Below are 25,664 nucleotides of genomic sequence, written 5' to 3'. Positions count from 1 at the left end.
GTCCTCCATCTATCTGCAGCGTTTGGTTGGGATGAACATGCCTCTCAACAGTGATGGCACCGTCACGTTCAACGCCACCCTGTTCGCTCTGGTCAGGACTGCGCTGAAAATCAAAACAGAAGGTACAGCACATCAAAATCCGGTTAATGTCATGGCAACAAGAAATTTACTCCTTCAAAATGCACCTGTTGTTGTGTTTTTTATTCATACATGTTCTTACAGGAAACTTTGAGCAGGCCAATGAGGAGCTTAGAGCAATTATAAAGCAAATCTGGAAACGCACCAGCATGAAACTGTTGGACCAGGTCATTCCCCCTATTGGAGGTTAGTCTATGGACACAGAAAGACGCTAATTTCCTTCTCAAAAAAGAATCCAAAACCTCTAACATAGACAGATCTGACTTACAGATGACGAGGTGACTGTGGGGAAATTCTACGCAACCTTTCTGCTCCAAGACCATTTCCGAAAGTTCATGAAACGTCAGGAGGAGTATTACGGCTACCGTCCAACTAAGAAGAGCGCCTCGGGCCCAGAGATTCAGGTTACTTGAAGAGATCTAGTTCTCAGCAGATTTTTGTTAACTTCCTACTTTATGAACATCTTCACCTTTTTTCTAGGCGGGTTTGAGGAGCATAGAGGAAGAAGCAGCTCCAGAGATGCACAGGGCAATTTCAGGAGACCTGCAGAATGAGGAAGAAATGGACAGAGCTATGGGTGAGGCTACAGAAGAAAGCATTTATCAGGTATGAAACCAATTGCTCACCAAAGTGCAGTGATTTTAACATGTTTTCCTGCTTGTTATTGTGGCTATTTTACATTTTTTTACTTAAATCAAGAAATCTTAGTGCTACTTTCTTTCAACGGCCAAAAGTATAATTTTTATCAATTTGAACAAAATGGGAATCTTTGAGATGGTGTGATATCACTCACATTCAAATTCAGTGAAAAATATTTATCTCATCATTATTGAGACATTTTACCTGCTCTTGTGGTCGCCTCGGTTGGTATCTCCAGCGTTCTCATGGTCTGTTCGGTAACCGAGTAGAGTCCTTCTCCGCCGAGGCCGCCGGCACTCAGAACTCCCAGGTGACAAACCAGCGGCCCCTCCAGTTCTCAGAGAGCCAGTCTGAGTCTCCCCCCAACTCCTCTGCCTTGGTGCCCAGTGCAGATTTTTTCCCCACAACTGCACCCAAAAGCAACACAAACAACAACGCCTTCGCAGAGTGAGCATCAACACACACACTCGTATCCGGCAGGATGTGTGCGAGATACAAGCTGGTGGTGTCTGATTGGTTGTGATGTTTGTTGTTTTTAGATTTTTCTTTGAAAGAGAAGCCAGTCCAGAAGAGTTTTATAATCCCTCTGAGGATGAGGAACCAGGTATGACAGAGGACACTGAAAGACATGCATACACACCCTTACATACAGCGCCATGCAAAGTGTTTATACGCCCTGAACTTTTTCCCATTTTGTTCGCAATACCACCACACACTTTATTGTGTGTTATCAAGATTTTATTTGATAGACCAACACAAAATAGTACATAATTGTGAAGTGGAAGAACATGATGCGTGGTCTTCAACATTTTTTGTCAGATAAAATTCTGAAAGCCCCCCTTTACTCCGATACCCTTACATAAAATCCAGTCCAAACAGCTAGCAAGAAGAATCCATCTGGTTTGTGAAGGCTTCAGAGGTTTGTTACGGAACATTACTGAACAAACGGCATCATGAAGACCAAGGAACACAGCAGAGAAGTCAGGGAGAACGTTGTGGAAAGGTTAGAAAGAAGGAATGGGTTAGAAAACAATATTCTAAGAGGACATCTCTCAGCATTCATATGAAAACATGAAGAGCATGAACCAGCAACAAATCCAACGCAACATATCAAATCCAACCACCTAAACCGTCACGTCTGGCAAGGAGAGCTCCACCTCTGGAGGAGCTGCAGGGATCGAAAGCTCAGATGGGAGATTCTTTGAAAAGGACATCTATTGGCCATGCACTGCACAAATCTGGCCTTTAAGGAAGTGGCAAAAAAAAAAAACATTGTTAAAACAACAGCATAAGAAATATTTTTTGTAGTTTACCACAAGCCATGTAGGGAACAAAACAAACAAGTGGTAGATATTGCTCTGGCCAGAGCAGAACATAAATGATCTCTTTGGCCTATATGAAACAGACACAGCACATCTCCATGAACACATCATCCTAACAGTAAATTGTGGTGGTGGCAGTATCATGCTGTGGGAAAGCTTTTCTTCATCAGAGACATGAAAGCTAGTCAGAGTTGATATAAGATGGACGAAGGGCATCATTGGAAGAAAACCCGCTAGAGGTTGCAAAAGACTTGACACATTGGTTTGAGGGACACCTTCCAGATGGACAATGGTGTTGATATGATTGTTTGCACTTTATGAAGGGGTATCAGAGTAAAGGGTGCTGAATACATTTTTCTCCTTTTTTATTTGTAAAAACAATGCTACAAATCACATTCTTCTGACCCATGGATAACCTGAATTCACTGAGAGGGTCAAATTAATCTGCAAGCCTCACTTTTGTTTTGTGTAAAATAAAACCAAAAATTGTGTATATTTCCTTCCACTTAACAATTATAGACTTCTTTGTGTTGCATTGGATTTTGTGGTTGTAATGTAAAAAATGTGAAAAGGTTCAAGAGGAAAGAACACTTTTACTGCAACAGATTTAAACCACCCTAATTTCTTTTTTCCAAATCTTTAAATTGGTCTCGATCAATATTTCTCTTTTCTATTAGGGTCTATTTGTTTTTTCTCCAGTCCTTGTCTGTGACCATGATGGTGTAAAAAATGAGTAAAGTTGACAAGTAGAAAAAGAAAGACTCAGGCTTAAAGACAATTATCTACAGCATATGAACAGTATATGTAAGCCTTTATAAATTATAAAATGAGTGGAAAATGCAACTAAAGTTAAAAAAACACAAAAAAAACTGAAATACTTTCTGATGGACCACTTTAACAGATCAGCAGAACCGACAAATTACAAGCCTTATTTTGAAGGTTTTATTTACTCTGTCTGGATAAAGTGTAGCTAATGACAAAGAAACCTTAAAAATTGACATTTTGCCATATATTTACCATTTTTAGACCTAAGACACTCCTGGAACTTCACAGTGAGAACAAACAAATCACAGGTAATATTTCCCTCAACTCACACATGATAACATAATATGGACGATGATGAACATTTAATCATGCATGATTACGTTTTCTATGCAGTTCCCTTATGAGCCTGACTACGGGGACAGTCAGTGGGGACAGTCTAAGGCTGCAGCCGACCAGCTGGTCCAGGAGGTAAGAGGGAAATCTTGCTCTCTCATTTTTTACTTCCCACACAACAGTTACTACCTCTGTTATGGACCAGTCTCTTAGGTTATTTTTTAGTTACAAGATGACACAGCTAAGGTTTAGTTTTATTGTGTTTAGAAACCAATCGCATTAATTTCAAAAGCCTCAATTCTAAAATGCAGCAAAGACCATCGGATCTTAAATTTTATTTGCACAATTTAGACACAGTAGACAGTGTATACACTCTTTATGTAATGTTAACATGATTTCTTTTTTGCAGATAAAAGCTTATTTTAGTTGATGAGATATAAAAGATGTTGTGTTTTTAAAGTAACAAAGTGCTTTGCAAAAATATTCTGGAAGGTGAACCAGCCTCAAGTCCTTTGCAGCCATAACAGGTTTTCTTCTATAATCGCTTTATATGTAGCTCCATCCTTCTTTCTATCACCTCTCTTTGCTCTGAAGAAAACCATCCCCTTAGCATGATGCTGCCGCCACCATGTTTCACCATAAGAATGATCATGATCAGGAATCATCACACCAAGCCTTTTATTTGGCAAAAAAACTATTTTCTAGTTTATGTCGATCTTTCACATACGCTCCCAGTAAAACACATCGAAGCTTGTGTTTATATTGTGAGAAAATGTATAAAAGTTAAAGGGTATGAACACTTTAGCAACATACTGTATTTCTATATTTAGTAAATAAAAATGTGTATTCACGCAGGTGTCCTCTGAAAGCTTGATGGTCTTTTAAGACTTTGAGATTTGCTTGTTGCTTTTTTCCTCAGGCACTTGAAAGGGGAGGTCTTGTCTCCTTGTCAAAAGACCCGGGATTTGTCTCCGCAACGAAGAAGGAGATGGCCGATGCCATGCATATTCCTTTATCAGAGATGGAGGGCATGGCGAGGGGCATCCTCAACGAACGCTCCGACTGCATCCCCTCTGTCAAAAAACGACGTCCCATCCCTGTACCTCCACCTGTTGCGGCTGGAGGACAAAAACCCGGCCAGCCTGAACCAGCTGTTAGAAAGAAGAGACGTCCAATTCCCACAGTTCCAACCAGAAAGAAACAGGACGACTCCGAAGTGTAGAGGTGTGTTAGTTGAGTTTATGTGGATAAAGTGACTTCAGCTCATTCAAGTCGTACCAGCAAGCTTGTTGCCATCTGTATCTAGGCTGACTTCAGGTAAAATAACCGGCTGGATTGGGTACACTGATAATATATCTGACAGACATCTTTCAGATCTATAACTAATAACAGAAAAATATCTCAAAGTAAGCTGATTGATGCACTGCTTTCATTTTATCATTTACTGAGGATATCCATTCCACAGAGAGGGACAGCTAAGTGAATGAGGAAGGTGTCTTAGTGTAGCCTCGCTTAAGGAGGCAGGATGGTGAGCGAGGCTGTGTTTGGAAAAACAAGAAATGGCAGCAGCCTTTATTGGGCTGCAGTTTACTGAAGATGGTGGGAAAGTACTCTGCTTTGTGGAAACGACTAGTTTTTCCTCCCCTCCGGTAATGAAAAACATCTCAAGGATCTGGAACTTCAAAGTGACTTTATGACTGAGATTTCATCAGGTTTTCTCTTTAAAACTGTCCTTTGCAGTTCATTATAATGGAGGAAGCATTTTGTATAAAACCTAATGATTATCTGAAGGTATAACTGTAATAAATGATTTGATTTATAATAAATGTAGTAAAGTCACCAGTTCTAAGTTGTATGTTTATCCATAAGGGGTTTTCAACCTACCTGGAGTGGTTGGTTTAGCTTCAAACTTCAGAATCTTATTTTTATTCACATCAGCATGGACTTTTGCACTTAGTTCATGTTTTGTGCTAAAATTCAGACTTCCCAGAAGACTTTTACATGTTTCATTAATATTGTCCTCTGATGTGCCTGTAATTAACTGCCACACATGATGTTTTTAATGTTACCCTGAGTGTAAAATACCGACATCCTTACTCACCTTTTACATCTGATTCTGTACCACCATTACCCAGCCCCCAAAAAAATAAATAATCCAATGTGTTTGTATCAGCATCATTTTTTTCCTCTCAATATAAAGAACAGCGGCACGTGGATGTTTTGGTTGCCGTCTCTCCAGGACAGGTGAGAAAATTGAGAGACTATAAATAGCTTCTCAGGTCTCAGAAAGCCGAGACCTCTTCTTATGGAGCGAAAACGAAGCATGAAGCTACTAATAGGCAACGCGGCATCAATAAGAAAAAAGGCGAGCACAAATAATTCACTTTAGATTTATTAAAGCAAAGCCAACCAAACACAGAATCATCGTATTCGTGCTGAAGTGGTTTCAGACTATAGTCTTGCTTTGTTAAGACCAACATATCAGGTACTTTTGACTAAACGTAATCACGTCAGTTTCCAAAAAACTTTAAAATCTTCTTGTAGCGCTTTCAGCTGCAGCCAGTTATGGCTTTTATCACACAAGGGAATGTGTCCACCACACAACAACTAAACACTCCTGATTGAGCTTTTTAAAAAGTTGCACACATGAAATACAATTAGCATTTGAGCACAAAAAACAGAGGACAAACAAAGGCTTTAAGCAAACAAGTATAAATTCTACAGTTCATTAAAAGGCTTTGATACTCATTTTACTTTCTTGTTATTCATTAAAATAATGTATGAGAGTAGCCAAATTGAGAAAGGGTTGTTTTCCATTGAATGTGCAGAAAGTTGTTCATTACAGCAAGAAAAGGTTTTCTGAATGTCTGGTCTACAATATAAAAGAACAAAATACAACAGGGAAGAGGAAAAACACTGGAGGCCTACTGAATACATGATCTGTAACTATGGACTATATGGAACATGGTACTGAGTGGGCTCATATTACTCATTTGGGTTTGGGTTAGCATCTGGATACTGTGAGAGGTCAAAGGTGAGAACTTTGCTGATGACACAATCTCCTTGCTGTGGAAAAGAAAAGAAGAATCTGTTTAGTAATATCTTCAGATTAATAATCTCTTAAATACCATCTTCGCTGATTTTTTAAAGTGAGCTTTCAGTCCTGCCAACATGTCAGAAAAAAATCTTTGGAGAGGAAAAATGCTCAGCAGGAGACCAACGAGGTCGACACGTCCTGTCTGTTCTTGTTGCTGCAAATGAAAAGTGCTACAAAAATCAGACAACTCGTCATAACATTGAAAGATGGTAAAGACTCGCTGTTTATAGACAGAACAACCAAATTATACCTGCTTTGTCATGTTTCTATTACTGTATATTATATTTCCTACTGGTTCACTATACAGGTCCTTCTCAAAATATTAGCATATTGTGATAAAGTTCATTATTTTCCATAATGTAATGATGAAAATTTAACATTCATATATTTTAGATTCATTGCACACTAACTGAAATATTTCAGGTCTTTTATTGTCTTAATACAGATGATTTTGGCATACAGCTCATGAAAACCCAAAATTCCAATCTCACAAAATTAGCATATCATTAAAAGGGTCTCTAAACGAGCTATGAACCTAATCATCTGAATCAACGAGTTAACGAGGGTAAGACACAGAAAGAAATTTCTGAACGAATAGGCTGTTCCCAGAGTGCTGTATCAAGGCACCTCAGTGGGAAGTCTGTGGGAAGGAAAAAGTGTGGCAGAAAACGCTGCACAACGAGAAGAGGTGACCGGACCCTGAGGAAGATTGTGGAGAAGGGCCGATTCCAGACCTTGGGGGACCTGCGGAAGCAGTGGACTGAGTCTGGAGTAGAAACATCCAGAACCACCGTGCACAGGCGTGTGCAGGAAATGGGCTACAGGTGCCGCATTCCCCAGGTCAAGCCACTTTTGAACCAGAAACCGCAGCAGAAGCGCCTGACCTGGGCTACAGAGAAGCAGCACTGGACTGTTGCTCAGTGGTCCAAAGTACTTTTTTTGGATGAAAGCAAATTCTGCATGTCATTCGGAAATCAAGGTGCCAGAGTCTGGAGGAAGACTGGGGAGAAGGAAATGCCAAAATGCCAGAAGTCCAGTGTCAAGTACCCACAGTCAGTGATGGTCTGGGGTGCCGTGTCAGCTGCTGGTGTTGGTCCACTGTGTTTTATCAAAGGCAGGGTCAATGCAGCTAGCTATCAGGAGATTTTGGAGCACTTCATGCTTCCATCTGCTGAAAAGCTTTATGGAGATGAAGATTTCATTTTTCAGCACGACCTGGCACCTGCTCACAGTGCCAAAACCACTGGTAAATGGTTTACTGACCATGGTATCACTGTGCTCAATTGGCCTGCCAACTCTCCTGACCTGAACCCCATAGAGAATCTGTGAGATATTGTGAAGAGAACGTTGAGAGACTCAAGACTCAACACTCTGGATGAGCTAAAGGCCGCTATCGAAGCATCCTGGGCCTCCATAAGACCTCAGCAGTGCCACAGGCTGATTGCCTCCATGCCACGCCGCATTGAAGCAGTCATTTCTGCAAAAGGATTCCCGACCAAGTATTGAGTGCATAACTGTACATGATTATTTGAAGGTTGACATTTTTTGTATTAAAAACACTTTTCTTTTATTGGTCGGATGAAATATGCTAATTTTGTGAGATAGGAATTTTGGGTTTTCATGAGCTGTATGCCAAAATCATCCGTATTAAGACAATAAAAGACCTGAAATATTTCAGTTAGTGTGCAATGAATCTAAAATATATGAATGTTAAATTTTCATCATGATATTATGGAAAATAATGAACTTTATCACAATATGCTAATATTTTGAGAAGGACCTGTATTATTGTAAAATGGAGTAGTAATGTAACAACGTGTGTGAGGCACCAGGGTTTTACTCATCTTAAACAAAGATTAAAATTATTGCAGATTACTGCCAAATAACTGGCATTTTAAACTGGATATGACATCATTATTAGCAATTAAAATGAGCATTTCCTTTATATTGTGCCACTAGTGGCCTTTATTTACGATGTCCAAACAGGTCGAGGGTGAATGAGAGAAGATATGTGGTAAAAGTTCAAAGTCTGGAATTGAACTCCACATGGTTTTAGGCTGTGGCCTTCTCCCTAGAGAATGCAAATCCTCAGCTTAGCTCTGATATTTCCAGAAGCCCACTAACATTCCCAAATTTAGCATGTTCTGTGACAAAAGTTGAAACCAACCAGGATAAAACAGAGAGACTTCAAGGTACTCCGCTCAGCCTTACTGTTATCTGCTAAAAGTTCTTGCTCTCTCACAGCTGAGTTCCTTCTCTCCGGTCACAGACCAGAGCACACCAAGGCGACCAGCCATTTCTATGTGAATCTCTAATTATTACTGTTTGTTTTGTAGTGCAGGGTAGTTACTAGAGGCACATTAATATTGAGATTGAAAGAAAACATTTTATTTTGATGTTTTCAGGCACTGATTCTCTGTTCTATTGTTAGCTATGAACCCAAAGCAGAAAAACATCAACACGTTTTAATTATTTATCACAACTCCTATCAATAGTATGACATTCAGACATTATGGCATGTTTTCCTAATACCGTACCCTCGTTACAACTCTAAATACTACAGAAGCATTCAAAGGTGTCCAAGATGCCTACGCTTATTGTTTGTTGAACACATCTACAGCACATCCGTGTTGTGAATCATATGTTTGATGGTTAATGAAAAGGGAAACCTACCTCTGGATAAACGCCTATAAGAGAATCTGCCTTGGTGTAAAACTCCTCCTTCAGAGAAATGACAATAGCTTGGAAGTTCTGCACTGACTGGTCTTTGATGTAATTGGCCACCTTGAGAAGAAGAGGAGGATTTAATAAATCACAAGCATCTAAAAAAAATCACAAGCAATAAAAAAATTAAAAAATCACAAGCATTACTAAAAGAAAATCCGTAATAGGGAAACCTGAACCCACCTTGCCAATATTAGTGTTGTCCAGAGCTGCGTCAATCTCGTCCAGGACAAAGAAGGGGGCAGGCTTGTAGCTACGATGCAGCAAAAGAGAAGTTAAAGATATGGAAAGACTCAGAAATCCCACTGTCAGGATTTCAACATCAATGATCTACTTTTTAACCAGGTTTTAAAATGATTTAAACGTCACCTACAAACACCCCAGATTTCATTAAAGATTTTATAAAAGATTAAAATGTCCCCTTGTGTTACTTTACTGCCAGACCTGTGGATGGCAAAAAGCAGAGCCAGGGCAGCAACTGTCTTCTCTCCTCCAGACAAGTTGTCCATGGGTCTGAAGCGTTTCCCTGGCGCCACACAGTTATAGTTGATACCATCCAGATATGGTTCCTCTGGGTTTTCTGGGCCCAGAAAAGCCTACAGAAAAAAACGAAGTGATTTAACTTTCTATGCCAGGTGTCAGACCAACTATTCACAAGCCAAAATATATTTTTTGTGCAGCACGATGACCGATCAGTGGCGTTGAATATTATTTTAAATAAATTAGGGTTCTCTAAAACAGATTTCCCTGCAAGGGAAATTACCCAACCTGATGAAATTAATCAGCAGAAAATGAAACGTTGGGTTGTCTTGTACTCTACAACCATGAATTTGATCTTTTCTGCACTGATTACGCTCTGGTAATAGCTAAAACATACCTGGGCACTGCTGTTGCGTGACAAAGCTTTGTAGATCTCATCAATGTTGGTCGCCAGAGAGTCAAAACAGGTATTAAAACGATCAAATCTCTCTTTCTTGATCTGCTCAAAGGCTTGCTTTGCCTTTTTGGCTCTCTTACGAGCGGCTTCAAACTCTGAAATTGAACAAGTAAAATCATCACATCACACAGAGTTAATATTTGGCCATGCATTGAGAATGTATGTCTTCCTCTGGTAACGTCTCCAGATGCGCAACCATAATTTTGTCCTCTCACCATCACTGGTTTCTTGAAACTTGTCCCTGACACTCTCAAGTTTTTCCATGGCTTTCATGTTGGGCGCGCTGATCCTCTGCAAGATGCTCTGCTGCTCATTCAGACGCTGCTGCAGTGTGTTTGTCTCTGCTTTTATCTCTTCTTCCGACAATGCATCCTGTGGGAAATCACAAAGGTTTAACCAGCCTAATTTCCGTTTTTATAAGTAACGGAAACAGTACCGATCTGTAGCATAAAACAGCTCTATGCTTCGGTTTGTTAAGCAGTAAGCAGCTTAAAGCTTAGCAGATAAATCATTTATTTAGAGAGCAGACACTGCTTTAAAATAAAAGTGACGAACCACGAGTCATTTAGAACATCTACCTTCAGATCTTCAGACAAGTTGCTGTAGTCAATTTCTATTAGAGCTTCTTTAGCCAGAACACTGCTGGATGTCCTCTGACTGCTGGACTCATCTGTCTGGGAGCTGCCCTACAGCAAAAAAACCACAAAAAAAACCATTTTAATTTCTTTTCAATTCCTCATTTCAAAAAAGTATTCACAAACAACATCTTGGCCATGTTTTCATACTTCTCCCTGGCTGATATCGTCCATCGTTCCCGAGCGAAGCGGCAATCTGATGTCCTGCATCTTGCAGGCCTGCAGCAGGTTGTGGCGGTCACTGCGCTTCTGCTCCAATTTGGTCTCAATAGCTGTGACCTCCTTCTGGAGCTGGGTCAGTTCTCTGGAATACGAAAACAAAAATTAAAAAACAATCAAAGATTATATCCACAGTTCAATTTTAAATGTAATCTGATATTTAGCTGGCACTGACTTGTTAGCGCCTCCCAGTTTTTTGCGAATCTCTTCCATTTCATGATTTTTATCGTTGACTTCTGATTTCTTGGTGAGATGCTGGTTCTTCAGGTCCTGCAGCTGGGCCATTGTCTCATCAATGATTTTCATGTGTCTGTGTTCCTCCTAAATAAAACCACATGTCAGATTCGCCTTGATCTCAAACTAAAGAAATTTTAAACTCTAAATGTTTACTTCGGGTATATTTTTGTACCTTCTTAAGGCGCTCTATTTCAGCCTCATCTTTCTTAACAGTTTGCTCCCACATCATGACCTTCTCCTGGTCCTCCTTCAGCTGGTTCTTCTCATAGTCTAACTGGATTCCCAGACGCGTCTTCTGGGTCTCAAACTCAAGACTGAAGTCAGACAACATCAGTTAAACAACAAAAAAACCAAGAAGCTTTTTGCTATTGGAGAACTGATTTGATTTCTAAAACTGACCGCTTCTTTGCAATCTCATTCTGCCTCTTCACTTTCTCCTCCTCGAATTCTCTGATGTTTCTTACTCCAATCTCCTTACAGAATTCAACAAACACCTCATCCTCTACCTAGAAGACAAAAACCAGCGATTGAACCACAGTGAATAATAGAAAGGGACGTTTTTAGACATATTTTAAGTCAGTCTCACCAGGTTCATGCGGTCTCGGAGGTCGGTGATCTCTCGCTCGCGGGATTGGATGATCCTTTTGATGTCATTGATACGAGGACCAAAATTTGCAAGTTCGCTCTCCAGTTTGGATTTTTCCTGCATTAAAGAAACAAAACAAAAAAAACACTTTTAAAGCAATCATCACATCATAATTTACAAATTACAAAAAAACAGAAGACAAATCAAGAGCAGCAGGCCGTACCTGCATGTTGAGGGAGAGGTGCCTGGTTTTGGTCTGCTCCAGATCACTCTGGGAGTATTTGAGTCTCATCTGCAAACCGTGTGCTTGAGATTGCACCTGACGCAGTTCTGCCTCCTTCCTCTTCGCCTTCATTTGCTCCTACAAAGAAAATCCAAGAGTGATTTATGTTACAAACAAACTGCAGACAGTGAAAATAAAACATGCACTCAGATTCTTGACTTGGTCTTAATGGGTTACCTTTAACTCGTCTGTAAGTTTTTCTTTCTTCTCCTTCAGTTTGTCCACTGCCTTCTCGTCCCAGCGTCTGGCCTTGGCCTTCAGGTCGCTGGCTCCTCCGGAGATGACTCCAGACTTCTGGAACAACGTACCATCCAAGGCTACAGTCTGAATAGAGGAAAAATGTTAACAGAAGAGCATATAAAAGATCAACCGTATTCTCATCCCAAGTCAAGTATAGCACCTTGTGTCTGTAAGGCCCTCCGAAAGCAATCCTTCGTGCATCTTCGACATTCTCACAAACCAGAGCGTTGCCACATGCGTACTGAAGGGCTTTCTTGATGTGTGGCGGCTCATAGCGGATCACGTCAATCACCAGCTTGGCCCCTCGCAGTTCTCGCAGTTTTTCATCTGTTGGTTTAACCTTAGGGAAAACACGTTTTTAAGCTCATTAGGTGATCAATATTAATGACAATTACCTGCAAGATTGCTGGTAATAAAACCTGATGCAACATTTGGCTACAGCAGGGGTCTCAAACTCCAGTCCCCCAGGGCCACTGCCTTGCAGCTTTCAGATGCCTCCCTGGCCCAACACTCCTGGACCATATGAACGGATCATCGTCAGACTTCTGCAGAACTTGCTGAAGAGATAATTCAGCCATTTCGTTTAGGTGTGTTGGAGCAGGGATGAATCCAGAAGTCACAGGGCAGCGCCACTCGTGGACTAGAGTTCTGTGCTCTAAATCTTCAGAAATTTACTTACATTATCTCTAGTTTAAAATAAAACCCTTATTTAAAGTACTTTCCATTTAAATTAGTAGTTATTTTTCCAATCTGTAGTGTAGTATTCACCTCAAGGTAGTCAAGAGGAAGAAAGGTCTCAGGCTCTCCTCTTTGCTCCTTGATGTACTGAATGCAGTCTCTACCAGTCTTCTCCGAGTCAACAATGATGGCGTCCATGTTCTTGCCCAACACTTTTGTAACAGCAATCTGATATTTCTTCTGAGTGGGCTGACACAGGTCGATCAGGCGACCGTACTGAAGACAGAACAGCAGAGAGTTCTCCTATGCATCCAGCTCTCGCACTGTTTATGCCAGCAGGCAAAAAATTGCTGGGTTGACACGATTTTACTAATTGTGTTGTTCGAATGGACCCAGGGGTTGACTTACCACAGATCCGGGGTAGAGTCTTTTGATGCTCTCCATGATCTCTGCCTTGCGCTGCTGTCGGCTGTTCTCCTGTCTGTCGATCCTGGCGTCTCCTAGCTGCTCCATCACCTAAAGCAAACGGCAGAAACAATGGAAGTGGTCAGACCTGCAACAGTTGGCTTTTTCAAAAGTTCCAAGACCGTTCTGTTAGCATGGTTGTGGTTTTATTGTAATAAATTGTATTTTCTTAATTCAGACTTGATGATTTTTGTTTTTTTGGGCCCAATATGTTAATAAAGTATGTTAACACCAAGGGAAAATAAACATTAAATCATATCAGGAAAAATGATACTAAACACTGGTAAAGTTCTATAGCCTTTCTTTTTTTTTGCAAAACCACACAACCAGTAAATTTAGAAGTAATTTTTAAGTACTTACTGCACAGAATATTAAACCATTTTGGCAGTTCAGTAACAAATATTCTACCCATCCCAAACCAACATCCAAAGTTCTTACAACTGTCTAAACTGGCCCAGACCTCTGAGGTTTAAAGACACCAGTGAGAAACAGGTGGTCCACCTTAATAATAATATAGTAATAATATAATAATCCTCACAGCTTCCGCTTATACTTTTCCCAGATATATAAAATGTCTACAGCCTAAGATTCTTAGATTTAAAGAAGAGGAAGAAGTTTTCTTTGTCATGGACAGTTTTAGGAAACAGATATGCTACAGGAGAAGCCTCCAGTCAAGCGAAAGAGAAAGATGAAAACATATTCATTTTAACATAAGTGTAGCAGGTTAAAATGTTGATATATTTAATAAATAAAACCAGCACCTTTCTGTCTTATGTTCTGTGTTTCAGTTACCTGATTAAGCTCCATGTTGATCTCATCGATCCTCCTCTTGGCCATCTCCACCTCCTCTGTCAGCTCCTCCTCCATGCGCTTCTGCTCGTCTAGTGACTGTCTGATGTTTAACAATATAACGGTGTGTGAGTGAAGGAGTAAACTATAGCATACTATCAGATCAATGAACAGCAGAAATCTGCACATGGAGAGCAGATATATCAGTGATCTACCTGCTGGTGGTGATATAATCCTCTAGCTTCTCAATGCGTTTCTGGTTTTCTTCAATTTCACGGATCTTCTGCTTGATTTTGGCCTGACAAGAATTAATCAGACATTTGCAAAGTTGAATCAGTTCCTGTGCAAATCTTTTGATCAGAGAAAAAACTGCAGTCACTGTTTTCCTTACCTCTGTCTCCACTTTCTTCCTCTCCTCCAGGTCAAGGCGGTCCTGGTCAGCCTTCTGGTCCCGGTTGAACTTCTCCAGTTCCTGAGCCAGAGTGGCGGCACGCTTACTGGCCTCCTCCTTCAGACGATGGTACTGCTTCACCTAAGGGGAAGGAGAGACAGAAGGTCAAGCTCATTCTTTTACACTGAAATTAAATTATGAGATCCTGAAATAAAATTAAAAAAAAGTGTGATATGGACAAATTCTGAACTTTAAGATAAACAAATAATGATGGCAATAAGCTGAAAGGACTAAGTTGGCCTTAAATGTGTCATGTCGGACCTGGTTTTCCTCCAGAGTGAGGTCCTGACCCTGGCTCTGTGCCTCCTCCTCCATTCTTTCCTCGAACTCCTGCTTGGCCAACTCCACTGCCCTCATCTCCTTATCCAGCTCATCCATGTCTGCTTTGCGCTTCTTGTACATCTTCTGGGCGTTCTGCAAAGATTTTTTTGCAGCCTCCAGCTTTTTGATTTTGTGTGACGTGTTCTCTTTGGCCTTGATGTACTGAGGCCTCTTTTGGTTCAACTCGGAGTCCTTCTCTCTGCGAATAGAATGAAATAATAATCGTGCACTGAATATTTCAGGGGACAAGATGCAACTATGCGCACCCAGAGGGCTATCAGAATTATGTGAAGACATACTTGATTTCTTTCTCAATGGTCTGCTGCTCCCTCATCAGCCTCCCCAACTCTTTCTTCTTGTCCTTCAGTTCCTCCTCCACGTGGTCCATCTTTTTACGGTCCTTATCAATTTCTTTGTTCCGCTGGCCGAGCTCTTTGTTCAGCTTTTCGATCTCAACCTCATTATGGTACAATTTGAAGAGCTGTAATTGTACGCTTGCCCTGGCTACTTCATCTTTGAGGCGTTGGTAGCGCTCGGCCTGACGGTGATCAAAAACAAGGGACAGGATAATGTGATTAACGCTGCAACCATTTTTCATTTCCAAAAGTTATTTAGGTTGAACTTTATGGCATGAGGTTTTAGAAGCAATAGGATGCACCAATCAGGCTTTTCCAGGGTGAAAACAACTTTCTTTAGAGGTCTGACCTGGTTCCAAGGGAAACTGCAGTTTTTTGACTGAGGTAGCAGTTTTGAACCCAACAGAAAATGAAGACATTTATCCGATTTTTATTAAACTCAAGAAAGTGCATGGAAGTAAATGCAGTTAACTGATTCGTTTACAGACTGAAAATTGTAGATGTTCTTATTTTTGATGCATTTATTAAAAAGGACAAAAATGGGATTTTTCCATATTTGACGTGCTGATCCCCAATCAGAGCCAAACAAGGGAAAAATTGTCTCATTTTATCTTTTGGCCAGCCCACTGAATGTTGCATCTCTACTTAAAATAATTATTTTTCTTATGTCCTTGTCAAGACTGAAGAGAAACGATTATATAGAAATAACATTTATTTACAAGCCAACAAAAATAGACATCACGCCAATTTTTATATTAAAGAAAATATATTATTATAAAAGAGAGAATGCAGTTAAATATTAAATTTTTCCATAAACAGAAAGATTTATCTCTAAAATTGTATCAAGTCAGGAACAGAGCATGAAAATAATGCCTATAGGTCTTAGAACCAAGAGCAAATTCGAGCCCTGGTCCCTACTCAGACTTTAAAATGTTAAATATTGAACAAAAACTGAGTCCATTAACCTTATTTTAATTCCATTCAAAGCCCATACCTCCTCTTTCTCCTGCTTGGCTTCTTTCCGCTCTGCGGCAATGTTTTTCTTGCGATGATAATTGAACTGCGTGTCTTCTTCTGCTTTCACCATCTCCTTCTTTCTGCGGTCATACTCTTGTGCCAGCTCCCCAGAACGCGAGATCTCCTCCAACAGTGCTGTTCGCTCTTTGGGGTTCTTCATTGCAATCGACTCCACAGCCCCCTTTGATGTAATAAAACAATAAAACTCAGGTAAATAAAAACAGCTGCCCAAAAAATAGTAGCACCATATAAATATGGTGAAGAACAGCAGGGGTGTTAGCCAGAGATGAAACACTTAACCTAACCCACTTACAATCAACCAATAACAAAACAGAAGTGTGTTAGCTTCATTCTAATAGTTTGCTACTGAAATAATGTGAAGGAAGCAATTCACTAAACACTTACCTGAAAGACAAGAAAGTTTCTGGCCTTGATCAGAATGCCAAGTTTTTCCAGCTCCTCGCTGTATTCAGGCAGTCCCACCACTTTATTGTTGATGCGGTACTCAGATGAGGCCCCTGAGACAAACGGTGAAAAACTAAAGTGTTATTTAATAACAAAGCAAACATAACAGGGACAACACATTTAATGTTTCTCATTTGTTTGCAGAGAACTTGTTTTAAATTAGCTTATGTTTGTCATGCTGTGCTTATGGAAAGATATGCAATGACAAGAAGTTTGTTGTTGACTATAAATATTTGATATACGTCTTTTAATTCTGGTCCATAAGGGCCTCTTACCAATAATGACTCTTGTGAAGGAACGTTCCTCTCCATTGTCTTCCTGGTACACCATACTGACAAAAGCTCTGTTAGCAGCTGGCTTCCCCACAGGAGCTCCATGGATTAGATCTTTCAAAGTCTTCACACGCAGGTTACTGGTCTTTTCTGCCAGCACAAAGCTGATGGCATCCATAAGGTTGGATTTACCTACAATTAAAGTATAAAACTTTTCAGTTGTGTATCCACATCATATATGGATTTCCTTTTCTTTGTTTTCTTTTATATTTCATAGCTGCTGGTTTTATTTTTTACAGCTTTCTTGTGTCTGAGGTTTTCAAGTGTGTTTAAAGCTATTTACAAATGCATGTTTTAACAGTTTCTACATTGAATTGCGAGGGATAGTTTTTTAGGACAAATAATGACGTTTCCAAACTTCCTATTTTCTAAAATGGGTTTATTTTGTTCAGTAAATGTGTAAAAAGCGTTTAAAATTATTTAACAATTAGTTGTATTAGGGATCTGATCAAACTTAGAAAGCCCCATCAGAGGTATCTAAATGTAAAATGTATATATAAAAAAGTATAATCTCAACCTAAAGGTGGAAAAGGTTTATTGTTTTCTGATTAAGCTAATTTTGTTCAGGAAACGACCTCTGTAACTATCAACTAATATCAAGATCTCAAATCTACCAAAACGTTTTGTTAACTTCAGCGTTTTAGCTTCTTTTACAAACGTAAACTGCAAAAAACAGTACTGTCACTGTTTGTGACTATATAAACACACTGATGCAATAACACACCCTACAAAGCTAATACAACTAAAACAATGGTGCAGTGCTAAAAATTAAGAACAGATTATAAAATACCCGTCCCATTTTTAGTAAATGTTTTATAATCAATTATGCATAACTACTTTAAGAATAAGCAGCATAACGAGATGACACTGTGTTTACCGTTAGCCTATCCTAGCAACAATTTGCATTTTACCTTAGCTCTCCATCACAACATACCTGATCCATTGGGTCCGATGATCGCCGTAAACTTGTGAAACGGTCCGATGATTTGTCTTCCCTTGTACGACTTAAAGTTTTCTATCTCTATCAGCTTTAAGAAGCCCATTTTTGTTGTTTGTGCGCCGAAGTTTGGATGAATATAGGCACGGACAATGTTAGACAGTTAGCTAATAATGCTAGCAACCAGTCTGCAGGGAACAGCCAGTCTGCAGCGAACGAAGTGTTCTTGTAAATGAACGAATGCTCCAATTCAATCTGTAGCTGACCTTCACATGAGTTACATTATGAAGTAAACGCAAAGTCTCTCAAGCACAACGTCGTAAAAAATCTATATCAAAGGAATTTGGAACACTTGGAACAACAGAGCGCCATTTTACAATCTAACAGGAAAAGCTTGAGCGCGCGAGACCTGAAACCTCGCATTGTCTCGCGAGATGTAGTTGGACGCGTTGTAACCGCCGCTAGTCACCTTTAAAATTATGCTAACATATTTGCCACATTACTAAATATGTTTATTTTTAGGCTTAGATTACCTTTTTGTATAAATTAGAACACATGATGATTTTTAGAGCGTGCAGCTTTGGTAGCAAAACTCAGTGTTACCATGGTTACTAGGGCAACCAAACACAACATGGTGACAGCAGCAAAAAGGACCTTTCATTGATATTTAGCCAAAATACTTTTTATACAATTGTTATCTCACAGGTAAGACTCTAAATATGGGTTAATTAGTTGTTCTGATACACTTTTAATTCAATTTAAAAGCGTTATACAACAGGGGGTTTATAGACAGAGAAACCAAATAATTTACAGAAGCAATTAAATCGAGATTATCCGGTTGTCTTTTCTTAATCAGACAATTTGATTTTACAAAAGCAGCGTTATGTAAATTACCATGCTTCTCGTCCTCTGAGCAGCCAGTTTACTCCCGTTAGCCAGAAATATTTTTGTGTTGGTTTTATTGTGTATCTGTCATTTAAATGTCCTACTGTGCCCCAAAATGTATATGGTTATTTAACTTTGATTATCCTTTTTTTTAGAATTGAAGTGACTGACTTGCATGGGCCTGTATGAGATTCACATAGTATGAAACCTAAACTAAACATACCACTGTATTCATGCAAAGATTTAAAGCAGAGGCGTATTACATTATCTAAGTTTTTTTTATTTTAACATCATTTTTTACAAACTCATACTTATAGAGAAGATGAATCACAGTGAAGAAGTAATGAAGATGATAAGATGAAAGAATATTAGCAAGGAGAAAATAATGCACATTTTGGTAATATAGCACCTTTTAATGATAAAAATCATAAACTGCTTCACAAAGACGGAGCAAAATTAAGACACGATTAAAACAACAAACAATTGAATGAAATAAAAAATTAAATGTTACACATATTAAAATTGAGACTGATGAAGACGAGACTGAGAATCGGGATGAGCATGAGGGCAGTGAGGGTGAAAGTAAAGAGACATGTAGTATAGGTAGATGAGAAGTGTGACTTCTACTCTTTTCCCTTAAAGGGTTAAGAATGAGGCTCAATTTATTCAGTAAAATTGAGCACAATGTGGGGAAATTATAAGCAAATGGGACAGAAAGGTTCACTGTAGAATACTATGATCTACAGAGTAAACAAATAGCCTGGACTCTACTGCAACAAATGTCACATTTATTTTTCTTAAACAAAATTATGATGAATGACAATCAGACATTCTTGTAATGGTATGTTCAACAACAGTATACCTTTGTGTACAGGCAGCATTCAGACATTGAACCCATTTAAAGAGTTAATTTCATAATACTTTTATATCTAAAATAACATGTTTTGTAACCTGTTAAAGCTTTTGAATATGTTACATGTTAATAAATGACGCTAAACAAACCTTTTTCTTACATATGCACCATTATGGTACAGTGTTGCCTATAGGCAATAAACTCCCTAATCCACAATTTCTTAGTTCTTTCAGTATATGTAGAAACATAAGAACACTCTAGAAATATTTTGCCTAACTGCCATCATAATGCATAGCACAGAGAGTTACAACCATGATCGACTTACAATGCTGCTCCCTCTAATGCCTTAGCATTTGTGGAATCAAATAAGCTAGGATGCTCCAACATCGTGGACATAACTTGGATACCTGAATTAAACTTTGGTAAAATATCCCACAGTATTTCCATTGTAATGTTATTTGCTGACAGAACTGGATTTGTCTGAAGATGAACTTCATTATAGCTGAGGACGAATATTTTCTTTTTTTTTTTTAATGGTTTTATTTTGTTTTTGTCCCCTCTGAACCTGACTAGAAACTGTAAATATGTATAACATGGACTTGCCTTTGGATCAGTCAAAAGAGAAGGCCTTGGAGGCCCGAAGGTCTGCAGAAAGAGCACGCAAGGCCCGGGTCTTCAACACTCGTCTGCGTGTGATGGGCCTGGACCTGGATGCTCTAAACCAGCAAGTCCAGGAAAAGAAGTGCAGACAAAACATGGAGAAACAGCGAGACCAGGCTTTTGGTAATTCATGAAAATTCACTTATAATGAAATTTTACATTTGAAAAATTACATTTTATCTCTAATAAATATAGCTCACATGTATATTTTCAATATATTTTCAGATACCCTCAGAAGATGCCAAGATGAAACACTTCTTCAGCAAGACAACAATGAGAAAGAGAAGCGAAAAGCTTTGCACAAGGACCTGATCCAGCTCTGGAGATCACAGCAGCAAGTTGTGGACTCTCATGATGCTGACCTGCAGTGTGACCTGAAGGTGGCGTTCAAGATCACACTTCCAGAAGCTGAGCTGGGGCCTGACAGCATGCAAATATTTAAGATGAAATTGGCATAGGTGTGCTTGAAAGAAAAAGAGCAGCAAACCACCTAAGGTTCTTTGTATGTATTTAATTACAGGGAGAAGGTGTTGGAGGAGAGCAGATGAGGAGGGAGCAAGTAAAAAAAAATGAAAAAGATTTGCTAGCACAGATGGATGACAATAAAAGAAGGGAAATCAGAGCAAAGCACAAAGGTGAAAACAGTCAAACAGGAGCACAAACACATCCACGCAGTGATTATAGATGAGCAGAATTTACACCAGAGCTGCTGTAAATCACACACACGCACAAACAATCACATTCACCCACACAAAGTCCTCACTGTCAGGCAACTTTAATGAGTGCTCATCCCCAAGTGCTGTAATCTACGTGTGAGTGTGTGACCGGAAACCTTTTTTCAGTAGGTAATTACTAATGCAGTAGTAAGATACACACACATTTTCTTGTTCCACAGAGATGCTGGTGAACAGGGAGCTGGTGCATCAAGACCTAAGGGGGCTTCAGCAGGCTGCAGTGGAGGAGGAGCATAAGAAAGCTGCCCGCGTCGCACTCGACAGCTACAATCAAGCCCTGGTACGCAACAAACATGTGCATGCACAAACGCTCATGCACCATCCTTGGATGTGAACGTTTGAAGCCGAACCCAGCGGGGACTTTAAGCTGTGACAGAGTGTTCTCAGCTGGGACTTTCAAATTAAAATTACAAACTAAAAATGTTAAGTGATGCATACACACACTTGACACAGGAAGGAGGGAGTCACATTGTTTGGTAACAACCAACACGCACGGATTATCTGATATGATGTATGCATAGAATTGGTTGTCATTGATAGACCCCTCTTAGCTCTTTCCTCATTTGCCTGAGCACTCTTGTCTTAATTCCCCATTGAGTGGAATCCTTGTAAATCCCTCAGGTCATAGCATTTTTCATAACAATTATGTAGTTTTCCTAATAACCACTCGTGTGGATGATGCACAAGCAAATTCAACTTCCTGAGTTTATTGCTCAGGTGCAAATGCAGCACGCAGGTGCATCTCAATAAATTCGAATATCATCTAAAAGTTAATTATTATAATAATTTAATTCAAAATGTGAAGCTTATTATATAGTTTCACACAGAGTGCTTTATATATGTTAATTCTGGTCATTTGCCTCATAAATATTGAAAACCAAAACTTTTGTTACTCAGAAAATAAAACCAATAAAAAGGGATTTTTATTAAGAAAATGTTATGCTGTGGCTATGTAATGGCCTATACAGTCATATAGGCAGACAGTCATCAACACCCTACACAAGGAGTAAGCCACAAAAGATCATTACTAAAAAAGCTGGCTGTTCACTCAATGCTGTATTTAAGCATAATAATAAAACGTTGAGTGGAAGGAAAATACACTGTATTGCTAAACGTCTTGAATTGAATTCAGGTGTTCCAACCACTTTCATGTGTATAAAATCTAACATCTAGCCATGCAAACTGGTTCTATAAACATTTGTAACACAAAATGGGTCACTCTCAGGAGCTCCAGCATGGTACCATGATAGGATGCTTGGGAAATTGCCTCATTACTAAATATTTGACAGTCAACCTTTAGTAGTATTCTAAGACAGTAGAAGAAAGTGGGAACAAAGGCAATTTAGCCATGAAATGGTAAGCCTTGTAAAAACTCAGAATGGGGTCAGCTGATGGTGAGGCACATAGTGTGCAGTAGTTGCCAACTTTTAGTTGAATTAATAGCTACAGACCTACAAACATCATGTGTCCTTTAGATTAGCTCAAGCACAGTGTTTAGAGAGCTTGGGTAAGAGTGCAGTGAAAAGCGTCGATTGCAGTGGTGTAAAGCATGGTGGGAGTGTGCACAACTTGACTGTTCTGCACACTGGAGTCCTGACCTCAAACCAATAGAGCACCTTTTGGAATGAATTAGAGCGCAAACTGTAAGGCAGGCCTTCTCATGCAACATCAGTGTCTGACATCACAAATGCACTTCTGGAAGAATGGTCAAAAATTATTATAAACAGACTCTCAACATGTTTTCAAAGAAGAGCTGAAGCTGTTATAGCTGCAAAAGGGCGGGGGCAGGGCATATTAAATGAGATTTCTCTGGGTCTGTGGTAAGGCCCTACCATATGTTGCTCCCCACAGGCGGCAGAGCAAGCTGAAAACCTCAAGGAGCAGCGCAGGAGAGAAGAGAGGGAGAATCTGGCAGAAATGTGGCACACTGTGAATTCTGACATGATGACAGAGTGTGCAGAGGCAGCGGAGCGACATGTGGGAGGAGGGAGGCCACCGCAGGTTTTGCCAGACAGGTGGAAGGGGATGAGCCCCGAGCAGCTCAGCACCTTCCACAGGGAGAGAGAGCAACAGCGCCTTGACAGACAGGTACTGCTGGAGTCCCAGTTATATGTTGTCACTTCCATAAATGCACGAGTCTCCACACAGGCTGCACACATGTCTAAAGTTAAAAACAGTTCAGTCTTTTCTTGAGGACTAAAAATTAAAGTTGAAACTGAATATTTTTACTCTTTACTTTAAAACAAAAGGCAGCGTTCGATTTAAACATATGCACATACTAACACACAGGAATTTGTGTGTCATTCTGCATTGAGGTTAATAACGAAGAAATAAAGCCTTACAACCTCCTGTATATTACATCTACTCATGATTTTGCATCAAGAAAAAAAAAAAGTACAAGTAAAAAGATTATCTTTTTATATATGACATTACAGCCCATCCCAGGGCAACACAGATACACACAGGATAGACAACCATGCATGCACACACACAGACTTGAGGGCAATTAACCAAACATGCTTGTCTCTGGACTGTGGGGGGAGCAATTAGAGAGAACCCATACATCCCAGCGGTGAACATGCAAGTTCAACTTAATATTTTATATTTATCAGGCTTGCAACCACCGCTTTAGAGCAACAGTTGAAATGCATAATAGATAACTTATGCTACTTCAGGCTTTTATTTTTGTTTTTGTTTTCAGAGACAACTTTGGGATGAAAAGATTAGAAATGCAACCTGGGACTTGCAGCTCCTGAAGCTGTCGAAAAAAGCAGAGGAGAAGGAACAGAGAACGGCAGAAATGAGGAGAGAGCAGAGAATACAGATGGACCAGTACAACAAGCAGCTGGCCAGAGAGCAGCAGGCACAGTGAGTATTGCACACACGCACACAAACACACACACACAGACACACACACACACTTATCAGATAATTTGTTTGTAAACTAATAAATATTGTGAAATTTCTCATGTAAACAAATGTTTTCTGGCCATTTCTACTCACATTCTTATTTCTGTTCCAGTCAGGACTATCTGAACAAGGAGCTCTATACCAACAAACCCACCAAGGACTACTTTTACCAGTTTAACACTGGTTCCCGCTGACCAGCACCCAGCACCAGCTTGTCCCCTGTTAACAGTTTACTTATATTATAATATAATATATAATAAAGGATTGGATGTTCTTAATATGGATAATACCAATGATTTAGAAATAATCTAATGTCCAACACTAGGGGGTGCTATAATTTCAAGAAGTGTATTTTGAAAAGATGGTTGAATGGTTTTTCATTTTGTAGGTACTTTCAGGGTGTCCCCTAATGTAAGAGCTTCAACATGGTAATAACTGGCTGATGTGGGTGGGGTTTATGAGTAAAAAACTATATCTGACCTTTGAACCATGAAAAAAGAAATCAGTAAAAAGTGACGTATCTGTTGGGGTGAGTTGTGGGGTATAATTGATACACACTTGAAGTCAGTAACTTCACTTTTGGGTTGCTTTGTGATTTATGTCCAAATCAGTTTACACCATCCCTAATAAGTTGTTCATATTTTTTCTCTAAAGTTTTAGATTTGGTATGAACTGATGAATCTACGGTGCCATGGAGGGGCACTGTAGATTTGTAGTCCCCCTTACAGATTTCTTCTGATTTAGATTTTTTTTTTTTTTGTCACACATGAATCAGATCATCATTCAAATTTTAATATCAAAGAGTAATAAAAAAAACAGTTTTTAAACGATGCCTCCCCTCATTAATAAATGATTGAGTAAGTATCATTAACTACAATTTTTGGAAAGCTGGGTTCAATGTTAAGATCCCAGCTTTACTGCTACACCTACAAAATCAATTGATCACTTAAATAGTAATTGTCTGACAACATGAAGTTGCCTAGCCTATCTCAAAAGAACAACACATCATGCCCTGGTCCAAAGAAATTCCAGAACAGATGAAAAACAAAGACACTGACATCTATCAGTCTGGAAAGGTTTACAAAGTCATTTCTAAGGCTTTAAAACTCTATTGAACAACATTGAGAACATTTATCCACAAATGGAGAAAACCAGGAACAATAGTGAATCTTCCCAGGAGTAGCTGGCCTACCAAAATTACTTCAAAAGGTGCATCAATTTTCCATCCAGGAGGTCACAAAAGAATCCAGCACAACATCTAAAGCACTGCAAACCTCACTTGCCTCAGTTAAGGTGTGGGCTAAAATTGCATCCATGGAAGAGTTTCAGGGCAAAAAACACTGCTGCTTAAAAGAGAGCAATAGTCTAATTTTACATTTGCTTAAAACATTCTGTCAACTTATGAGACAAAAGTGAAAGTTTTTGGAAGGTGTGCCTCCTGTTACACCTGTTATAAAACTATCACCCATTTAAGAAAAATAGCATCTTACCTGTAGTCAAACATGGTGGTGGTAATGTGATGGTATGGGGCTGGTTTTCTGCTTAAGGACCTGGAGGACTTGCAATAAGTAATGGAACCCCTAGTTATACTTTCTGAAGGAGAAGGTCCAGCCATCAGTTTGTGACCTTAAGCTTCACAGTACTTGTGTTATGCAG

At 39.5% G+C, this 25,664-nt stretch overlaps 3 protein-coding genes across 3 annotated transcripts in view; 2 read left to right on the top strand and 1 right to left on the bottom strand.

Moving 5' to 3' along the window:
- Nucleotides 1-5,360, top strand: part of LOC124869521 (dihydropyridine-sensitive L-type skeletal muscle calcium channel subunit alpha-1-like) — a 31,408-nt gene extending 26,048 nt beyond the window's left edge. The window contains exons 37-45 of the mRNA XM_047367410.1: nucleotides 20-122; nucleotides 223-324; nucleotides 409-542; nucleotides 619-744; nucleotides 1,016-1,224; nucleotides 1,317-1,381; nucleotides 3,126-3,172; nucleotides 3,258-3,332; nucleotides 4,117-5,360. Coding sequence (XP_047223366.1) covers nucleotides 20-122; nucleotides 223-324; nucleotides 409-542; nucleotides 619-744; nucleotides 1,016-1,224; nucleotides 1,317-1,381; nucleotides 3,126-3,172; nucleotides 3,258-3,332; nucleotides 4,117-4,419 — 1,164 coding nt within the window. The 3' untranslated portion in view covers nucleotides 4,420-5,360. The remainder of the gene's footprint in view (nucleotides 1-19; nucleotides 123-222; nucleotides 325-408; nucleotides 543-618; nucleotides 745-1,015; nucleotides 1,225-1,316; nucleotides 1,382-3,125; nucleotides 3,173-3,257; nucleotides 3,333-4,116) is intronic.
- A 211-nt stretch (nucleotides 5,361-5,571) lies between these two features.
- smc1a (structural maintenance of chromosomes 1A) lies at nucleotides 5,572-18,364 on the bottom strand. Its single transcript, XM_047373409.1, has 26 exons — nucleotides 17,964-18,364; nucleotides 16,973-17,161; nucleotides 16,638-16,750; nucleotides 16,210-16,413; nucleotides 15,159-15,397; nucleotides 14,800-15,058; nucleotides 14,479-14,619; nucleotides 14,303-14,385; nucleotides 14,091-14,190; nucleotides 13,242-13,349; nucleotides 12,924-13,109; nucleotides 12,316-12,495; nucleotides 12,093-12,239; nucleotides 11,856-11,993; nucleotides 11,633-11,749; nucleotides 11,446-11,552; nucleotides 11,219-11,360; nucleotides 10,985-11,130; nucleotides 10,741-10,894; nucleotides 10,534-10,641; nucleotides 10,171-10,327; nucleotides 9,896-10,050; nucleotides 9,463-9,614; nucleotides 9,202-9,271; nucleotides 8,968-9,078; nucleotides 5,572-6,263 (listed from the first exon to the last, which is right to left on the bottom strand). Exons 1-26 carry the CDS (start codon nucleotides 18,070-18,072, stop codon nucleotides 6,183-6,185), a joined length of 3,696 nt encoding a protein of 1,231 aa, XP_047229365.1. The 5' UTR covers nucleotides 18,073-18,364; the 3' UTR covers nucleotides 5,572-6,182.
- Nucleotides 18,365-18,400: 36 nt separating this feature from the next.
- ribc1 (RIB43A domain with coiled-coils 1) lies at nucleotides 18,401-24,286 on the top strand. The gene is made up of 8 exons (XM_047373396.1): nucleotides 18,401-18,671; nucleotides 20,278-20,487; nucleotides 20,590-20,744; nucleotides 20,885-20,999; nucleotides 21,260-21,378; nucleotides 22,950-23,186; nucleotides 23,800-23,966; nucleotides 24,121-24,286. Exons 2-8 carry the CDS (start codon nucleotides 20,289-20,291, stop codon nucleotides 24,200-24,202), a joined length of 1,074 nt encoding a protein of 357 aa, XP_047229352.1. The 5' UTR covers nucleotides 18,401-18,671; nucleotides 20,278-20,288; the 3' UTR covers nucleotides 24,203-24,286.
- Nucleotides 24,287-25,664: the final 1,378 nt, after the last annotated feature.

The sequence above is a fragment of the Girardinichthys multiradiatus genome, chromosome 1 (assembly GCF_021462225.1).
Source record: "Girardinichthys multiradiatus isolate DD_20200921_A chromosome 1, DD_fGirMul_XY1, whole genome shotgun sequence".
NCBI lineage: Eukaryota > Metazoa > Chordata > Actinopteri > Cyprinodontiformes > Goodeidae > Girardinichthys > Girardinichthys multiradiatus.
The sequence above is the reverse complement of the archived record's forward strand: the minus strand, read 5'-3'. Positions and strand labels throughout refer to the sequence as shown.